At 34.0% G+C, this 19,459-nt stretch overlaps 1 protein-coding gene across 6 annotated transcripts in view; it reads right to left on the bottom strand.

The window, feature by feature from the left end:
• Nucleotides 1-19,459, bottom strand: part of CCDC178 (coiled-coil domain containing 178) — a 506,076-nt gene that overhangs the window by 271,663 nt on the left and 214,954 nt on the right. For all 6 annotated transcript variants that reach the window (XR_009213490.1, XM_058438507.1, XM_058438509.1 and 3 more), the window contains exons 19-20: nt 13,166-13,311; nt 9,476-9,635 (exon numbers count right to left, since the gene is read on the bottom strand). Coding sequence is in view for 5 of the 6 variants with exons in the window: in XM_058438507.1 (XP_058294490.1) it covers nt 9,476-9,635; nt 13,166-13,311 (306 nt within the window). In the remaining variant the exon portion in view is untranslated. The remainder of the gene's footprint in view (nt 1-9,475; nt 9,636-13,165; nt 13,312-19,459) is intronic.

The raw sequence follows: 19,459 nt of genomic DNA, 5'->3' as shown, positions 1-19,459 counted from the left end.
ATGCTCTCTAATTGATCTTGCTATACAGCTCATCTCTGAGCACATTACACTCCATAAAAAGTTTTCATGTCTCCCCCTGCAAATTAAGTGTAAACTTTTCACTGAGTCTTCACAATATATTCTTAACCTGTATTCTCAGCCTTATCTCTCATTGTGTATCACATTACTAATATAAAAGCACACTTAGATGGAAATTCTTAAATAACCATTTTTATATAGTTTTCTAATCATTTTTATAGGACATATTTTTAATGTTGAATAGTAGTAGATCACAGCATATATTCTTTTAGGAGGTTTTGAAAACATTGCAAAATTTCCATCTGGAAGGAATGGACAAATTTACATTTCCAATGTGGCTATTATAACTCTGGATATTAGCATAATTTCCTCTTTTCCTATATTAAGGTATATCATTGTTGTATTAATTCAGGTCCTGAGATTATCAGAAATATTTATCAATTTAATATACATATTTGCTCTTATGAACTGAATTTTCATAGTTTCTGGAATATTTTGTATTGCTTTTTCATTTATAGGCACTCAATAAATTAAAGACATTAGGTGCCATATATTTTGCAATTATTTTTCTTTTTCCAATGAGTCATCTGCCTTTTAACTTTGTTTTTAAGTTTGCTTTCCTGTCACATAGATTATTTTTCTTTTTTATTAGGTATTATCTTTATTTTCACTTATGTAGTAAATTATAACTGCATTTGCCTTTCTTGTCTCTGCTTTATTGATATGCCTAGTAACTCGTTCACAAGCCAAGATAATTTACATAGTCATTGATTATTTTAGTAATATATTGACTTCATTATCTTATTATTATTACTGTTATTAACTTTACTAGTAGGAAATAAAGACGTTATTATTTTCCTAAGTGGTCTTCTATTTCCACTCTGGTTCTCTGAACCAGTAGTCTCAGTGATTCTTAACCCAGTAGCCTCAGTCAATCTTTTCAAACAGAAGTCAGGACTTATCACTCCTCTGCTCAAAACCTGAAATATTTCCCCATTTCATTCAAAGTAAATGTCAAATTCCTTAAAATGGTTCACATTCTCCCTCTAGCCTCACCTATCATCCTCCTCATTGCTCCCTCTGCCCTACATTAGTTGGTGGCCTTACTGTTTCTTGAATGTATAGGCATGCTGCCACCTGAATAGTTTGTCTCTGGAATGTTCTTCTCTCAAATGTCTATATATGATAGCTCTTTTAAGACTCTATCCAACGTAGATTTTCAATGAGGTCTATGTAAGAGTTAGGGGAAGCTAACTGCTTGAACAAATAACCTCAAAATCCCAGTGGCTTCAGAGTTGACACTAATGTGAAGGACACAAATAGAAATCTCCCTGAGCATGACAAAGGAAAACATAAGATTTTTAGTTATATAGAAAACAGAAAACAAAATATAGTCCAGGAATAGTGGTATCAAATTTTAAAAGAGTTAAAGCAGGCCGGGCACGGTGGCTCATGCTTGTAATCCCAGCACTTTGGGAGGCCGAGGCGGGCGGATCACGAGGTCAGGAGATCGAGACCATGGTGAAACCCGGTCTCTACTAAAAATACAAAAAAGTAGCCCGGCGTGGTGGCGGGCGCCTGTAGTCCCAGCTACTCGGAGAGGCTGAGGCAGGAGAATGGCATGAACCCGGGAGGCGGAGCTTGCAGTGAGCCGAGATTGCGCCACTGCACTCCAGCCTGGGTGACAGAGTGAGACTCCGTCTCAAAAAAAAAAAAAAGAGTCAAAGCAAATGTAATGTAAATAATAGTGAAAGACAAAAATAGAATAAAAGTTTCCCAAACTTGAACTTAAAAACCCTGAATTCAAGATTAAATATTTCATATTTATTTGAGCAAAATGAAAAACTATTAATTTAAATTATACAAAGGCAACTTTTTGATATTGTAAATGAACAAAAATAGGAATAAAAGGTTATCTTTAAAGGCAATAAAAAAATACCTTCAGAGTTTCTCTCAACCAAACAAAATACCAATAAACGAGCAAAATCTGTAGAGTTTTTGAAAAGAAATAATAATGACAACAATAAAACTATTAATGTGATTTCCACTTATTTTGTACCAAAAACTGTTTTAAGTGCTCATGTTAACATGTTTAATTCTCACTAGAAGTCTCGAAGGCACATCTTGTAATTATTCTCTTTTACAGTTAAGAACTGAGATTGTGACGTTAAAAAATTTATATACCACCATTTGTTGTTTATGAGTAAAGACAACTTGGAAAATGTATAAACTCAACTGCCTACTGGAAAGAAATCCCAAAATGTGTGGCTTGATCAACTAAGAGATGTATTGATATTAAAATCACTGAAGTTATAGTTAAAAGAATTCTTAACAAATATGAAAATCCATTTACTATGTAGAATATTATAAAAATAATTATTGAAGGTATGGTTACAAAATTAAATGCAAAAGACTAAACACTTTCTGAAAGTAGAAATTTACACGGTAAAAACAATAACAGCATGTTAATGACAAGAAAGCCATAATTCTTAGCACAATTAATTACGACCGGGAAGCAAGGAGGGAGAAAGGATAACAGAAGAAAAGGGGCCAAATTGTTCATATTGTGGAAGTAAGGTAAAAGTTTTTGATTTATGACTTTGACAATTAATACAAAATTGATTTAAGAATACCTTTAATTATTTTAAGCAAAAATATAACTAAAAGTAGAATGTCTCCATTTTCTATCATTAACAGCAACAAAATTAAATGACAATAGTATACATACCAAAAAAAACAATAATGACAAAAGCAGAAAGGTATCACAGAAACTATTAAAATGACAGAAGAACCAATAAAACTATCATACAAATGAATCACTAAATAAGAATGGGTTGAAAAAGCAAAATCACTCTAAATATTATTATATAAAGCTTACAGAAGGCACATCTAAAAAATAAGTCAGAAGAGTCAATAATAGAATGCAAAATTAAAGTACTGTAATACACAGAAAAGCAGGAGTTAATAGCATTAACTTTAAAATATTATAAAAGAAAGCTGCCATTTTATAAAAAATTACAATCCAAAAGATCATTTAATAATTATAGCCTATTATATTCACTGAATATTAAGACCTACAAATATATAAAGCAAAGCCCACAGAAATAAAACAAGTAGGAAGTTCAATACACCATGAATAGTCGATGACAGATCAAGTAGACTGAAATATAAGAACATTGAATATGTGGAATTTTAGTTAACAGATTAAACTAATGAGTTCATTGATTTATTTGCTCAGAAATTGTCTATGGAGCAAAAGTTGGAGACCCCATGCCAATTACTTACTTATTTGAGACACGTGTTCACTCTGTCACTCAGACTGAAAGGCAGTGGCACAATCACAGCTCACTGCAGCCTCAACCTCCCTGGCTCAGGTGATCCTCCCACCTCAGCTTCCCAAATAGCTGGGACTATAGGCCCATGCCACCACACCCAGGTAATTTTTGTACTTTTTGTAGCGACAGGGTTTCACTATGTTGCCAGGCTGGTCTGCAACTCCTGGGCTCAAGTGATCTGCCCACTTTGGCCTTCTAAAGTGTTGGGATTGCAGGCATGCCTCACAGTACCTGGCCCCCCGCCATGCAAATTAAACAGACTGTTTAACATAAATTTAAACAACACCTGACACCCTCCACTTTCAACCTGGGGAGATAAAAAATGGTTTTTAAATAATGATTTATGTCAGCTATTTATTTATTAATTGTATCCCCCATCCCCCAAAAAGGCCTCAAGGCAGCTAAATTCCCTAAATTGTAACTGGGTCAATGTGCAACTAAAATCATTAAATGTGATCACTATATATTTAAATTGCCTAAACTGCATTCGGAGAATACTTGATCATTTGAAAAAATTGTTTTTAATTACTAAATGAGAAATAATGAACCAAAGTAGACAACTCAGGTAGCTTTAAAGAAAGACTAACTTATGAAAGTCAAAGGAAATAATAAAGAAAAAAGCTAAAATTAATCAATTAAAAAAACAAAAAGAATATTTAGAAATAAGAATTCAGAGTATGTGGAAAAACAAAATGTAAAAATTTATCAAGGCTAATCGAGTAAAAAAAAGAAAAGGCTAATGCACAAGAAAAGAAGTATGACTACATAAGCAGAAGAGGTAAGAAATTGTATTTCGTATACCTTAATGATAATTAATCATAAATCTTGTTAAAATAATTTTTTTCTAGAAAAATATAGCTTTTCAACATTGACTCAAAAGGAATTAGCAAACATTGATCACTCAAAATGAAAAAAAAAAGAATATATTGTTAAATTTTTTCTTCAGAAAAGAGCCAAGCTCCAGTAATATCTGTTAGGAGCAATTCACCATGAATTCACCATACACTTCTTATAACAGCTTCTATCTAGAACTCTCTTTTCAATGATGTTTGTATAGCAAAGGTAATGTCTTCCTCCAAGGTAAAAGTTGGGTAAGTTTGCTAGAAGCCCCCTGATAAAATTGGGAGATTCCTACATTAAAGATTTGTCAGCTGTGATAAAAACCTCTGATATATGCAGCATCCACATGGACCACTTTCATATCACCTTTTGAGTCCTGGAGCCAAAGGAAACGTTCATGCTGCCTGTTGTGTAGTAATAAAGTCCTTTGTCTCTCAGGCTGGAGTTTCATGTCTTCTGCTAGCATCTGCAAAACTATGGCAGGCTAACCAGTTAACTTGCCAGGGTAAAATCTTAGACCCTTCACATATCTTGATAGTATCATGAGAGAATGTATCAAACCTTTAAGGAACTGAAATGCCCTATGCAATTTAACATAGAAAAAGAACTAAAAAACTTTCCTATTTCATTTTAAAAACTGTAGTAAATCTCTGTACCAATATCTTTAAAAAAGTACAAAATAGAATTATAGACCAATAGATATTCTAAATTAAATGTTTGTAAATTAAATCTAGTAATGTACTAAAAATTTAATAAACCATAGCCAATTAACATATATTTAAAAATGCAATTTGATATTTCAAAACATAATTATTTTAGTTGATCAAAAGAGAAAAATCACATATTTTTGCTGTTACTCCACAGTGGGGTAAGGCATTGCAAAAGTGATATTATGATTTTCTCAGGGAACATTCATTTTCCATTCCCACTGGAAAATGAATGTTCCCTGAGAAAATCATAATATCTAAACTATGTTCATTGGGTATTACCACAACTATATAAGAAAAATACTAATTTTTAGAAAAATTGAACTATAGCCAAATAATTGCAATAGATGCTTCTAGGTAGTTAAAAAAAAAGCTAAAAATGGTAGTTGATTGTCAAAGCAGAAAATAAAAAATCTATTCAAATTTCAGATAGATATTGCTTTAATATAGTATTAGCAGTAATTCTGCCACATATCCACAAGGAGTGACATGATGCTAGAGAGAGATTTACAAATAAGAGAAGCTTCTTCCTTGTTTAATGGATAATGCTCTAAGGAAACACTCAAAATCTATTAAATTTAAATTTAGGAATCACCCATATCCAAGCCCCATCCTTCCTCTATATTCTAGTGCTACTCTCTCCTGTTAAGTACTTGCGATGATTGAAGCATCGGATCTGTGCAAAAACATGAGGTAATCTGTGATATAAAATTAGCACTCTTGCTGCCATCTTCAAATTAAAATGCTCATTCCTCAAACAGAGATAGATTTTAACAAGTTACTTTTAAAAAGCAACACGATAAGCCTAATTTATATAATTATGTGTGATTAATTGATGCTCAATCCTATCAGAAGTACTTTTAAAAGAAATATTAATTATGTAAAGCATGTTCCTAACTTAAAAAAAAATTCATGTTACAGTAGAATAGTCTTTGCAACAGGAAGGTTGTCATTAAGGCAAATTACTCTTGCCCAGGAAATCCATTGGTCAGCTCCCCTAAATGTTTCCAGATTTATCACATATTCATTTCCCACAATTTAGACCACAGAATATGTCATGTTTTTTACTCAAAGTAATCTCTAATTTTTTTTAGAACAGTGGATAAGGCCACAATTTACTGTTTGTAATTTGGATGTGGTCATCATATTTATAATTTGAATGTGACCACTATATTCAAGTCTGTTTTTCAAATCTTCCATCTTCCTGCTGATGTGTCTTGAAAATGTAGTGTAGGGTTTCGGTCATTCAACACTGAGTGCCTTGAATACAGTCATACTCATGAAATAGTTGTGAGAATGCAGAAATGATGAGTGACCAATGGGAGAATAAGATACAAATTGTGATAATCTTTAGAATATCTCAGAGATTAAATTTGTTTGAAATGTTTACTATTCCAGTACCTGGTGGTCAAATGAAACACTGTATTAAGCTAAAACTTTTCCACATGAAAGTGTCAAAAACAATTTTATATCCAAATTTGGGACTGCTATAGCCAGAGGAAGAGGTATTTCCTGAGAGTAGAAAATATGGAGCAGAATAAAAAGCAATTAACTCTACAAGGAATGGGAGATTGTCTCTACTAGAACTCAATCTGGAAATTGTTCTTCCAGTGTAGGTCATTGTACTTCTCTCATAAGCTAAATTATAGAGGGGAGAGCAAATCTATGGAAAGAACACAAAGAGAAACGAAATGACATAGGCGATACGGCAGGTCTTCTAAGGACAACTCATAATAAATTATATCATATATAGCCTACAATTTTGTATAGATATTTCCAAAAGCAAGGACAAACATCACTAGCTAGATCTATAGTCTTCTGATGAATATGGTACACTGAAAATTTGATCTTAAGCAATGGCATTTGCAAATTATAGGCAGTTAGTAAAAATGCTATGACATTATTAAAAAATCTACCATTTACGGATATATGATATGGAATTGCCTACTGAAGAGAGAGCAGATTTAAATCCAGAACCATGCTGTCTGTATGTTATCTGAAGTTTGTGTATATTTTCTTACTTTTATTAGCTGTTGGTATTTCTAATTCTATTGTGTGTTTTCTCATATTCTCCATTAACTCTTGTGGCTTTTATGAAGTATTTTATTAAACCATCCCTACAGATGATCCATAATTGTGATTAATTCTTTTGCCCAAAAGGGACACCTCAGATTAGTAACATTACATTTATAACGATGCCTTTAATGAGACTCTTTTCTTTGCAGGGATCCTTTACATTACATACACATTTACGCCCTTACCACTTCCTAAACAAGGATGAGATCAGGTTTCTACAAGAAATCACATCGTCTTTTCACTGTTTAACACTCAATAACTGATCATAATCATAAATAAATAGCATCATTAATGATAAGGCACATCAATCTCTAAACTCCGCATCTTCAAACTCTATGATTCTGGTCACATAAGGTGAACGCACAACAAAGAGCTATCCAAGAAACTGGTAAGAGACAACTTCATATAAATTTAAGGTTATCTGAAAAGCACTGTTGACATAGTTAACAGAATCCTTAAGTGCTAGAAAGCAATAGATGATTTAACCATTTTCACTAGAGTAGGAAGTATCAGGAAAAGAAAGAGAATGAGACAGACAGAGAGAGAAAGAGAGAGACACAGAGAAAGAGAGAGAGACTGATTCAGCTTCTGCACCCAGGATAAGTTTGGTAAAGTATCAGGAGTATTAGGCTGGTGGAGTTTGAACAGTATTTCTGAAATGCTCCTGCTTCTTGTTACTAGCAAGCATGTGGACAGCAAAATTATCCAAAAAGCATCTATTATCTATCTATTTATTCATTCAACACGTATTTATTGGGTACTTCTGGCCAGACATAGTACTGAGATTTTAGGATACAGAAAAGAATATAAAAGAAAATTCCCTCCCCTTAGAGAAGACATTATTCTGGCAGGAGATAGGGAGACAAAAAACAGGTATAAATGAATTACCAAAACAAGTTCAGATAGAGATCAGTGCCCAGAAAAAATCCTGAGACCATATAATGCTTCCGAGTGGCTGGGGGTGGGTAAAGTTGGGAGTAGAAAGGCAGGGACAGGCTTTTTGATGAAAAGAAATGCAAATCTCAATAATTTAAAGGCTGGTTATAGAGGATGTTTTATTCATCTCTCTCTTGCTGACCATCTTTTGCCACTTCACTAATTATTATTGTTCCATTATAGTGCTGGAATGCCAGTCGATAAATGATTATTGAGACCCCACTGTGTTCTCAGCACCACTGTGACTAGAAAATGTGGTTGAATTCAAATAACTAATTCTACTGCTCTAATAAAATGTGAGGTGGGGAAGAATGCTTACTTAAGTCAGTAAACAACTTAAGCCTCCTTGTTCTGAGAGGTGCTTTGGAGTCTAAGCTTCCTCCAATTCATTCGTAGCTCACACATCTGAAACTCAGCCATCGGTTTCAGTAACTGCTCTAAGAAGAGGCATCACGTATTGCCACTAGATGGCACCAATTATTTTCATATTTTTAGGTCAAGAAAACCCTTTTCTAAAATGTAATGGCCACATTTAAAATAGAATGTTACTTAGCATTGTTATTAACAAAGTATTATTCTCTTCTTTGTAATTTTCTTATAGACAAACCATACCAATAGAACTAAAGAAGATATGTTCTTTCACCCGCATACTTGTTCATTCAATGTACATTTGTTCCAAATAGTCTTTAAAAAAAAGTTCTCACACATCTTTGGATATGTAAAAAGTAGGGAAATTAACTGAAATATTGATATAATAATTGAATATATAAATATCATATTTGAATATATAAATATGAGGATCAAAAATAGCTCATATTTCATGATACTACATATACTTTGAAAACTTTCACAGAAGAGTTTTAAAATAGCACAGAAAACTTTTTTGCTTTTTAGAAAAGATGTCCCATTGTATCTTCCAAAAATGAGTAATTTTTTAAATGTATTTTAAATATGGTACTAATTCATTACAATTAAAGGTAACAAAAACTATTGCAAAATTTAAAACGGGATAGGAATCATTATAGGTATAGCTTAATATAATTTGATTAATAAAAATTCAGGCCTAAAAGTAATTTTAATACAATTTCCCTGTTTCAAACAAGTAAATTTACAGGTCCATTAGAATATTATGCAAAATTTTTCTACAGAAAAAGAGGGTGACATATTTTCATTCCTCAAAAAAGTGGTTGGTAAACATTCAAAGTATATTTATTCAGAAACAAATGATAACCATTCTCATTCTCACATCCTTCATTAAAAGCATAAAAGGACTCTGGAATAAATATAGCCTACATTTTTATATTAATAGACTTCAAAATAAACTAAAGTATGATAATAAATGAGAGTACACATAAAACGCATTGAAAAGTACAATATGCTCTATGAATATATAATAATTACTTAGAAGAAACAACGAAAACTTACAGGTTTATTATGCTAACAAATTTATTTTTAAAATCTCAACACCCTTGCTACTTCAGGATAAAAATTGTCTCAAACTAGCTGCTAATTTGACTATCACTATATTTGTTTCATTTTGAAACATGCAAAAATAATACTCACTTGGGTATCTCGAAGAGTTTTTTGTCTTACAGCAAGGAGCACTCTAAATCTCTGATCTTCCTCAAAGATTCTCTCTTCACAGTCTTTTTTCTCTTGCATATAATGATCGAACACAGTTTGTGCATGTTCCCTTTTAAATCTCATAGTTATAAATTTGTTCCTATGAAGAAAGAATTCCATGTGCCACTAATCAATTCATATTTTATTTTTCAAAATGCATTTATGAGACATTTTAAAAGGACCAAAATGAAAAATCTTGAAGAGCCTTGAGCTGACAGGCCTTGGAAAAATTCCCTGTTTTTTCCCAAGGTCTACTTCCATAGTGCTACATCTAAATCATCCAGGTAGAAGAAAATCTATCGAAAAACAGTGGATTCTCTTGGTTGCCTATCCAGCATGCTTCTGTTCTCTAGGCATTTCAAGAAAACCCCTCCTCCAAGCAGCATGTAACTCTAGAGATATATTCTGATTAGTCCAACCAGCATATGTCCCATTGTCCAGGGGTGAGAAGATATATTAAGATAGCTCGAGGAAATGAGTGAGAAGCGCTTAATTCCATGTAGAAGAGCTCATACCCACTAAATGTGACTTACACATCATGCTTTCAAAGTTGCTGCCAACAGCCATAGTGCAGAGAGAAAAAAATGAGTGCCTGGTATTGAGCTGTTGAATCAAGCAAACCTGAAGCTTCCCCTGCCAATTATACAAGATGACGCCTTTTTTATTGTTTAAGCTGGTGTTAAGTAAGATGATGCATTTTTTGTTTTTTATGCTTCCTGTTATATAGGATGATATATTTTTTATTGTTTAAGCTGGTATGTGAATAGGTGTGTGTATGTATGCAAGTGTGTGCATGTCTGTATTTTATCATTTGCAATTAAACACACCCTAATGCAAAGGTAAAATAACTTTTATGGTGAACTCAGTAGTTATGTATGGAACAATACTAGTAGAAAAGTATCAAAACATGGTTAAAACAATACTGGTAACAATAACTTGCTTGCCAAAGTTGAGCAGCAACTCAGTGTCCAGAATAAGATATCTGAGAAAGCTCAGCACAGTCTTATTCTATCCACATTAGTTAACAAGTCTACTGATACAGAAAATTAAATCACTTGCACAGTTAGCTATAAAGGCAGCAAGACTAATATTTTGGGAAGGGCTAAACTAATATCTCTGCTTTTAAATAATATCCCATTTAATACAACAAAAACCACTCTATAAAATAATAATGAGATAGCCATCTAGAATTGAGGAACCTAAACTTGGATAATTAATTAGCTTGTGTAAGCTCAACTAGTTGGTAAATGACAGGACCAGAATTCAAATCTAGTCCTGCCTTTTTCTGATTCAGCAGTTCAACATTAAGTACTCATTTTTTTCCGCTCTTCATTATAGCTATTATCAGCAAATCTGAAAACATATCACCTTGTTTACACTTAGTGGATGTGAGCCTCTTCTTCTATAGGAAATAAGGTTCTTCTCATCTTTCATCTGCCTTGCCCTGGTTTTTCCTTTACATCATTCATACCAAAAACATTCCAAATTATTAAGTGATGTCTGATCAGTAGCCAATGATATTGACATCTTGGAGTAGAGAGAACCAGTGAAATTCACACAGGAAGGAGCTAGTGTGACCAAAACGATAAAATGTTCATAGTTGCTCCCCCCAAAAATTGATATATCTTGACCGCATGTACTTTGTTCTCTACACTGTTTTGATATTGAATTATATTAATTATAGCATTGTATTAATTATATCTACACAGACATTTATATACACTATATACGTGTATATCTATGCAATAAAATAATGTTTCCTTTCTCACGGTGATAAACAAGCGGACTTTGAAGTCTTATGGGTCTGGATTTTAATTTTCCAGTTTCTAGTTAAGAAGCAATTATAAAAATTAAATGAGGGTCAAGGATGGCTTTGATTGCCACTATTTTTAACACCATATTTTAATTGTCTTGTTTATATAAGGTTTGTCTCTCTGCAAGGATCTTCAGACACTTGAAGATACACTTTCCCACTTGCCATGGCAGTATGGCAAGTGCCACTTGCCTGGCAGTATGCCCACTATGAGTTCTCAATAAATAATAAGTAACTTGTTATGGGAACTTACTGAACATATCAGTAGATTATTGATAAAACAGCTGATCTTCCTTTATAATCCCACTTTAGGGGGTCAGTTGAAAGCACACACTTGGAACAGGTTGGAGCTAAGCTGAAGCTAGCTCTACCACTACTTAAGAGTGTGATCTTAAGGTTCCCTGAGCCTCTGTTTCTCAGCATTCATTGGAAACGATACAATTTAACCATTTGCTATAATAATTGGATGAGACAAGGTACACACATTGTCCAGGACGTACCTGGCACAATAGCAAGTCATTCAATGGTAGCTTTAAATATTATTTGACATTATATATCATAACTGCTAATTAATAGTTGTATAAGTAATTCCACAGTATTGGCTAATTCTTTTTCTCCTTTTCTTGTTGGAAGGCAGGGTTTTGTCAAGTTTAGAGAGAGAACTGATTCACTGGGACATGGAAACCACTCTTGTCTGAAAGGCCATATAATCCAGCTTCAGAAGAAGTTAGGATTGAAATGGGAGGAAGCCTGAAGAAAAAATTTTCATCAGCTCCTGAATTAGATCTTTATAATTTTAATGTAAGTTATATACATTTATATTTATATCTTTGAGTCCCAAGATACTCTTACAGGTTTTAAATAAGGTGGATAAATATCTTTAAAAGTAAATGGTATGTGTCCCTACTTTTTCACATAATATAGTGAATATGAGTAGTGTTTTTCAGATAAAGCTGAATTGTCATGTTGAAAATAAGTTTTACCCTATGATAATAGCTAAACAAATGCTTGATGGGGGCATTGACTTGACTCCATTAGAATGCATGGCAATAGGCTGGGCATAAATTTTTTTTGACACTTTATCCCTCAAGCATTACGATTTTGCTAATGCTTGTAGTAGCCTTCTGTATTTAAAGCAGACTGTTGTCCCTAAATGTGGCCAATGCATGTTCCTCTAATATTCCTCCAAGTCCAGTTCTCAATGTTTTACAAGATAGGAAATGAGAAGCAAAATGAGTAAAGGAAGAGTAAATAAGTTTTAGGTTAGGGTCTATGGATACCCATTGAGCCTGAGAGCATGATCATTCTCCAAGCCAAAGGCCTTACTAACCCTGAACAATTATATCCCTGACTCATGAGGTGACTGATAAGAAACTTTTGAAGATGATGATTTTGAATAAATTGCACGAGATTTTATAGGATATCTGAGTCTGAACTCTTACCTCAAAACTAATCAAAAACATTTGGGTGAAAAACCATAAATTATTAAACATGGCATATAAATACTGATACATCTGAAAGTAATGAAGAATGTTATTAATGTCATAAAGAATAAAAGTTCTCCTCCTTGGAAAGGGAGAAACATTTCCAGTTATTCAAATAAGAACAAACCCAGAGAAGCAATAATGAATGAAAGCAGTTTATGATTATGCTTTTATAAACTAAAATTATCAAATATCATGCATATATTCTATACTACATTATAATTAAAAATATGAACCATTTTAAGAATACATTTTAAATATGGAAATTTGATCTTATTTCTTTTATTAATATTTTTAATACACTTCATATTTTGATAAAGTTTAAGTACTTACTTTAATATTTCAAGTGTCTGATCAAAACTTTTCTTTTCTTCTTCTTTTGCTTTTAATTCCTCATTCAATTCATTTATTTTTGCATAAAAAATCATTGTCTTACTTTTAGTTGCTTCTAGGTCTTTAAAAATTGCTGAGCGTTTACTCTGAAAAAAAATATACACGAGTGTTTTATTTTAAATACTTGGATTTTCAAATCCCTGCTATTTAGGAACACAGTTACATTGGCTGTGTGAACAATTAAAAGTTAATAGTGGGCCACACCTGATGACTCACTCCTGTAATCCCAGCACTTTGGGAAGTCAAAGCAGAAGGAGCCAGGAGTTCACTTAGAGCCAGGAGTTCAAGACCACCCTGGACAACAAAGCAAGCACCTGGTCTCTACCCCAAATTTTTTTAAATAGCCAGGTGCGGTGTTTCACACCTGTAGTCCCAGCTACTTGGGAGGCTGAGATGGGAGGATCACTTGAGTATAGGAGGTCAAGGATGCAATGAGTCATGATTGCTCCATTGCACTCCAGCCCAAGTGACAGAGTGAGACCCTGTCTCTAAAAAAAACAACTGAGGTTTATATTCTCCACTGTTACATCTGATTAATTTTCTAAAAAATAAAATTGTTTATTCTCTCTGTCCCACACAAACTTGCTCCCCTTTCCAAACACACACCTAAATGCACACTTTATAAGCATGTCATTTTAAGATGCTAACATGTTGTTACTGGTTTTCAAATATGTACAAAGTGCATTGGCAGGTGGACAAGGATATATATATTGTTCTGATCTTTCCAGCAAAAGAAGCCAATATTTACTACCAGCACTTCTTTCCATGGTAGGCCTGTGCAATTCCAGAATGAACATTTGATTGTGCATCTATTTTTGTGTCATCCCTTTATGACTGTTTGTGTTCAAATGGGACTGAGTGACTGACTCACTGATTGACTGTTATTGAATTGTTCCCCACATTCAGCATGGCTGCTAATTAGTGTTACTCTCCTAACTGATTCTACAGATCTCAATGGCTCCTTCTGCCTCCACTATCTTCTATTTTCCCCATATGCTTCCAAATACTTTCTTTACTCATGGATTTCAAGAGTAACAACTAATATTTTATATTTATTTTCCTATAAAACCTTACCATTTGTCTAAGATTTTGAACATTGGGTACTGCATTTGAATTTTCACATCCTTCCTGCTTTGTTTCCTTCCTTTTCTGGAAGTTCTGAAAATTTTCTACTGATAAATAAAAGGATTTTTTCTCCTTATACCGGAATGTAGTGGAAATATAGCTAACTAGGATTTGTTGATAGGCCCATTGGAGTATTAAGTTATTTGGGTGGGGGTGGAAGCAAACCCAAAGACAGAGAGTGGACAGGTGTGAGTATGGACACTCTGAGATACTGCATGCTCTCTATCCCTAAATTTGATATTTAGATCAGAGTTCATCATTCATTACTTAGTCTTAGCTGAAGAGTCTCCTCTTCAAAGGAATCTGGTTTTGCATAGTATATCTTTTAGCACACTGTAAAATTTATTTAGCTAATATATTTATGATCTGGTCATCTATGCTTATAAGCAAGATCACCAATGCATTTGTTTCTTGTGCTATTATTTTTTGGTTATGGTTGCAAGGTTTTAGTTTCATTATAGAATGATTTTAGAAGATTTCCATGCTTTCTTATGCTCTGTAAGTGGTATTTGTAGATAGACTCATAAAGTATCTTGGCTGATTCTTGATTTCATTGGTAGAGTTTGGACAAATTAAATTTCTTCTATGATCATTGATCTATTCTTGTGTTTTATTTCTTTTGACCCAGTTTTCACCATTTTATTTTATAAAGAAATCATACAATTGATATATATCTTAAAACAAATTCCTATGCAAAGTAGTATTTAATTCACTGTGTATATAATTATACCCCTTTTAATCATTCCCATGGCTGTTAATTTTCATTTTTTCTTCTTTGCCCTTAATAAATATGTTAAATATTTTTAGATTTTTTTAAAAATCAAAATCATTTATTGGTAATGTAAAAATACTATATTGGCCTATGTCATAAATTTTGCTATATAGTTTGTCATTATTGGTCATGTATAAATAAATGGTAATTTGTATTTTAGTAATTTCTTAGCACAGAAGCAAATTAATAAAAGAAATGTGATTCTGAAATATTTCTAGTAGTGCATATACTTTTTATTTCTTTTTGCCCTATATCTTTGTCATTGATTTCTGATTTTAATTCATTGTATGCAAACTTGGGTGACATGACCAATACAATGTAATGGTTAAGAGCATCTATTTCAGTGTCAGATTGTCTGGGTTGGAATTGCAACTTTACCACTAATGAGTTATGTGAACCTGTACAAGTTAATTAAAAAACAAAGCATCAGATTTCTCAACTGTAAGATAGAGGTAATAGCACACTCTTCATAGGCTTATCATGAAAATGAAATGATGCGCTGTTATGTCCGTGCACTTAAAACAATGCCTGACACACAGAAAACATGCAGCAAATATCTATTATTATTTTCTCTGTAATTTTTTTATATTTCTTTTGAGGCCCATTATAAGGCAAACATTTTAAAAATGATATGAGGACACCTCTCTCTCATGGCCCACATGCTTTCCACCAACAAATGCTATTGGAACCACATCTGACATACATCTAGAGGACATATTACCAGGTTGAAGACAATATTGGCTGCATAAATGTCTTCTTTTGAGAAGTGTCTGTTCATATCCTTTGCCCACTTTTTGACGGGGTTGATTTTTTCTTGTAAATTTGTTTAAGTTCTTTGTAGATTCTGGATATTAGCCCTTTGTCAGATGGGTAGATTGTAAAAATTTCCTCCCATTCTGCAAGTTGCCTGTTCACTCTGATGGTAGTTTCCTTTGCTGTACAGAAGCTCTTTAATTAGATCCCAGTTGTCTATTTTGGCTTTTGTTGCCATTGCTTTTGGTGTTTTAGTCATGAAGTCCTTGACCATGCCTATGTCCTGAATGGTATCGCCTAGGTTTTTTTTCTAGAGTTTTTATGGTTTTAGGTCTAACATTTAAGTCTTTAATCTATCTTGAATTAATTTTTGTATAAGGTGTAAGGAAGGGATCTAGTTTCAGCTTTCTACACATGGCTAGTCAGTTTTCCCAGCACCGTTTATTAAATAGGGAATCCTTTCCCCATTTCTTGTTTTTGTCAGGTTTGTCAAAGATCAGATGGTTGTAGATGTGTGGTATTACTTCTGAGGGCTCTGCTCTGTTCCATTGGTCTATATATCTGTTTCAGTACCAGCACCATGCTGTTTTGGTTACTGTAGCCTTGTAGCATAGTTTGAAGTCAGGTAACGTGATGCCTCCAGCTTTGTTCTTTTGGCTTAGGACTGTCTTGGCAATGCAGGCTCTTTTTTGGTTCCATATGAACTTTAAAATAGTCTTTTCCAATTCTGTGAAGAAAGTCATTGGTAGCTTGATGGGGATGGCATTGAATCTATAAATAACCTTGGGCAGTATGGCCATTTTCACGATATTGATTCTTCTTATCCATGAGCATGGAATGTTCTTCCGTTTGTTGTGTCCTCTTTTATTTCGTTGAGCAGTGGTTTGTAGTTCTCCTTGAAGAGGTCCTTCACATGAAAAAATGCTCATCATCACTGGCCATCAGAGAAATGCAAATCAAAACCACAATGAGATACCATCTCACACCAGTTAGAATGGCAATCATTAAAAAGTCAGGAAACAACAGGTTCTGGAGAGGATGTGGAGAAATAGGAACACTTTTACACTGTTGGTGGGACAGTAAACTAGTTCAACCATTGTGGAAGACTGTGGCAATTCCTCAAGCATCTAGAACTAGAAATACCATTTGACCCAGCCATCCCATTACTGGGTATATACCCAAAGGATTATAAATCATGCTGCTATAAAGACACATGCACACATATGTTTATTGCAGCACTATTCACAATAGCAAAGACTTGAAATCAACCCAAATGTCCATCAGTGATAGACTGGATTAAGAAAATGTGGCACATATACACCATGGAATACTATGCAGCCATAAAAAGGATGAGTTCATGTAATTTGTAGGGACATGTATGAAGCTGGAAACCATCATTCTCAGCAAACTATCGCAAGGACAGAAAACCAAACACTGCATGTTCTCACTCATATGTGGGAACTGAACAATGAGAACACTTGGACACAGGGTGGGGAACATCACACACCGGGGCCTGTCATGGGGTGGGGGGAGGAAGGAGGGATAACATTAGGAGATATACCTAATGTAAATGACGAGTTAATGGGTGCAGCATACCAACATGGCACATGTATACATATGTAACAAACCTGCACGTTGTGCACGTGTACCCTAGAACTTAAAGTATAATAATAATAATAAAGACAATATTGACTTTCTCCCCTTTCCTACAGCCAATAATTCACCAGAGATAGAAATGTTAGCAATAAGAACTTTCATAGGGAAATATTTCTAATTTGGAAAAAGCCCTAAAGTCTCTAGTCACACATCCATTTATTTATGCTGAATACATACTAACTTGGGGGTAAAATTTAATGTCAGGTAGGAACAAATGTTTTGGTCTGTAGATTGCTCCCATCTGCAGAAACACAATACTCTCTGATACAGTACAAATCCCAGTCTCTACTTTGTAGAAAAGGCAATGGGGGTAAGGGAGCAATCAGTGGGTGTTACAATGCACAGATTACTGTACTATGCATTGTATTTGAACTGTGCCTTTTATGACTCACAGTAGCAATATAATCAATGTTATATCCATTTTACAATAAAAAATCCAGAGTAGTCTGGATGGTACAGCTAGTTTAAGTGGTGATGACTGGTTAAACACTAGATTTCTCTGACTCCAAAGCCTTTACTATTTTCTCTATACCAAAACTGGCCCTTGCTTTTTGGTCACTGCTGCTAAAAGAAATTACATGAGATTTTAGTATACATAGTAGATATTGGCATGCATGAGTTTTGAGATTGGACAGAAGGGGATTCTTGCTACTTGGGAATTTAACCTCTCTAAACCTCAGCTTTTAATTTATATAAATGCAATACTAAGTACTTCACAGGGTTGCTGTGAGAATTCAATGAAATGATCTGAGCCATGTGTTTGCCCGTTGTCAGCACATTGAAATCAACATTAATAAATTACGTTGATAATAATTAATGAAGCTCATAAGAGGTAGCTGACCTACCTGACTTCTACTGATAACATTGGCTGAAGACAATACCCATGCTGGGAAAATGATTTTCTTTTCTGCTCTGAATTGACCCAGTCATTTTTCACTGCTGTAGTAATCACATCTTCCACTTATGACTCCTAATTCCCAAATTCTAGCGTGCAAGAAGTGCCACTACCAAGGATACTCTCTTAAGTATACTTGAATGTATTTAAGCATTTGCCTATTCAGAGAAACCCACAAAGCCCTGGGTACCAGACAGGGATGGAGCTGTTTACTGTTATGAAGTCTACACCAAATATAGCCCATGAACCCTGCAATTCACCCACTTCATTTTTTTCTCAGAAGGAGTGAAGTCTACTCCCTGTCCACAGCCTCGCACACTCTCAGTCATCTTCCTCAGAGAAGCTACACTCTCTTTCACCTGAAGATGTGAATATAGTGCCTAGCAGACCTAGTAGGCACTGAGTTCATGCAGAAGACAACAGCACTAAACTTGCAGTGCTCTTTGACTTTTCTCTCCTTCTTTTGGCTAAAAAGTAAGCTGACTCTAACAGTCGAGTTTGGGCTCTAGTCCTATCTCTATTGAAGAAGTGAGTCTTGCCTTTGCCCAACTGCTATATTAAAATATTCTTGCTACACAGCTCAGTAAAAGAGGGAAAGAGATAGATGGACATGAGGTAAATAGGAAGGGTGACTTTTCAGAAAATTGATGAGAGACACTTAGTCCCTGTAGTGTGTGAGAACATCGGGGGGAAAGGCAAAGAGGTATGTACAAGGAGCGTCTCTTGGGAGTGATGAGGATACCATTACAGTTCTGGTCACAGTGTCCTTTATAAAGTGCAAATAAAAGTAAATTATTTTAAAATTATTTTTTGGCTCTTGAACTATACTTCTTTTCTAAGCTGTGACTCCAATAGGGCATCTCATAATTTAAAAACCTTCTGCTTTAAGCTCTCCTCATCAAAAGCAAAGCCAGTGGAGGTCTTTTCCCTGGCAAAACAGTATCATTTTACCATGTAAAGTCAATCCTTTATTTTAACTGACAACTAAATAAAGGCTTTGTGTACAAAACCAATAGTAAGATGAATAGAAAAA

Source organism: Hylobates moloch, unplaced genomic scaffold, assembly GCF_009828535.3.
Source record: "Hylobates moloch isolate HMO894 unplaced genomic scaffold, HMol_V3 SCAFFOLD_5, whole genome shotgun sequence".
NCBI lineage: Eukaryota > Metazoa > Chordata > Mammalia > Primates > Hylobatidae > Hylobates > Hylobates moloch.
Note: the sequence above shows the minus strand (reverse complement) of the source record. Positions and strands in the feature narration are given on the sequence as shown.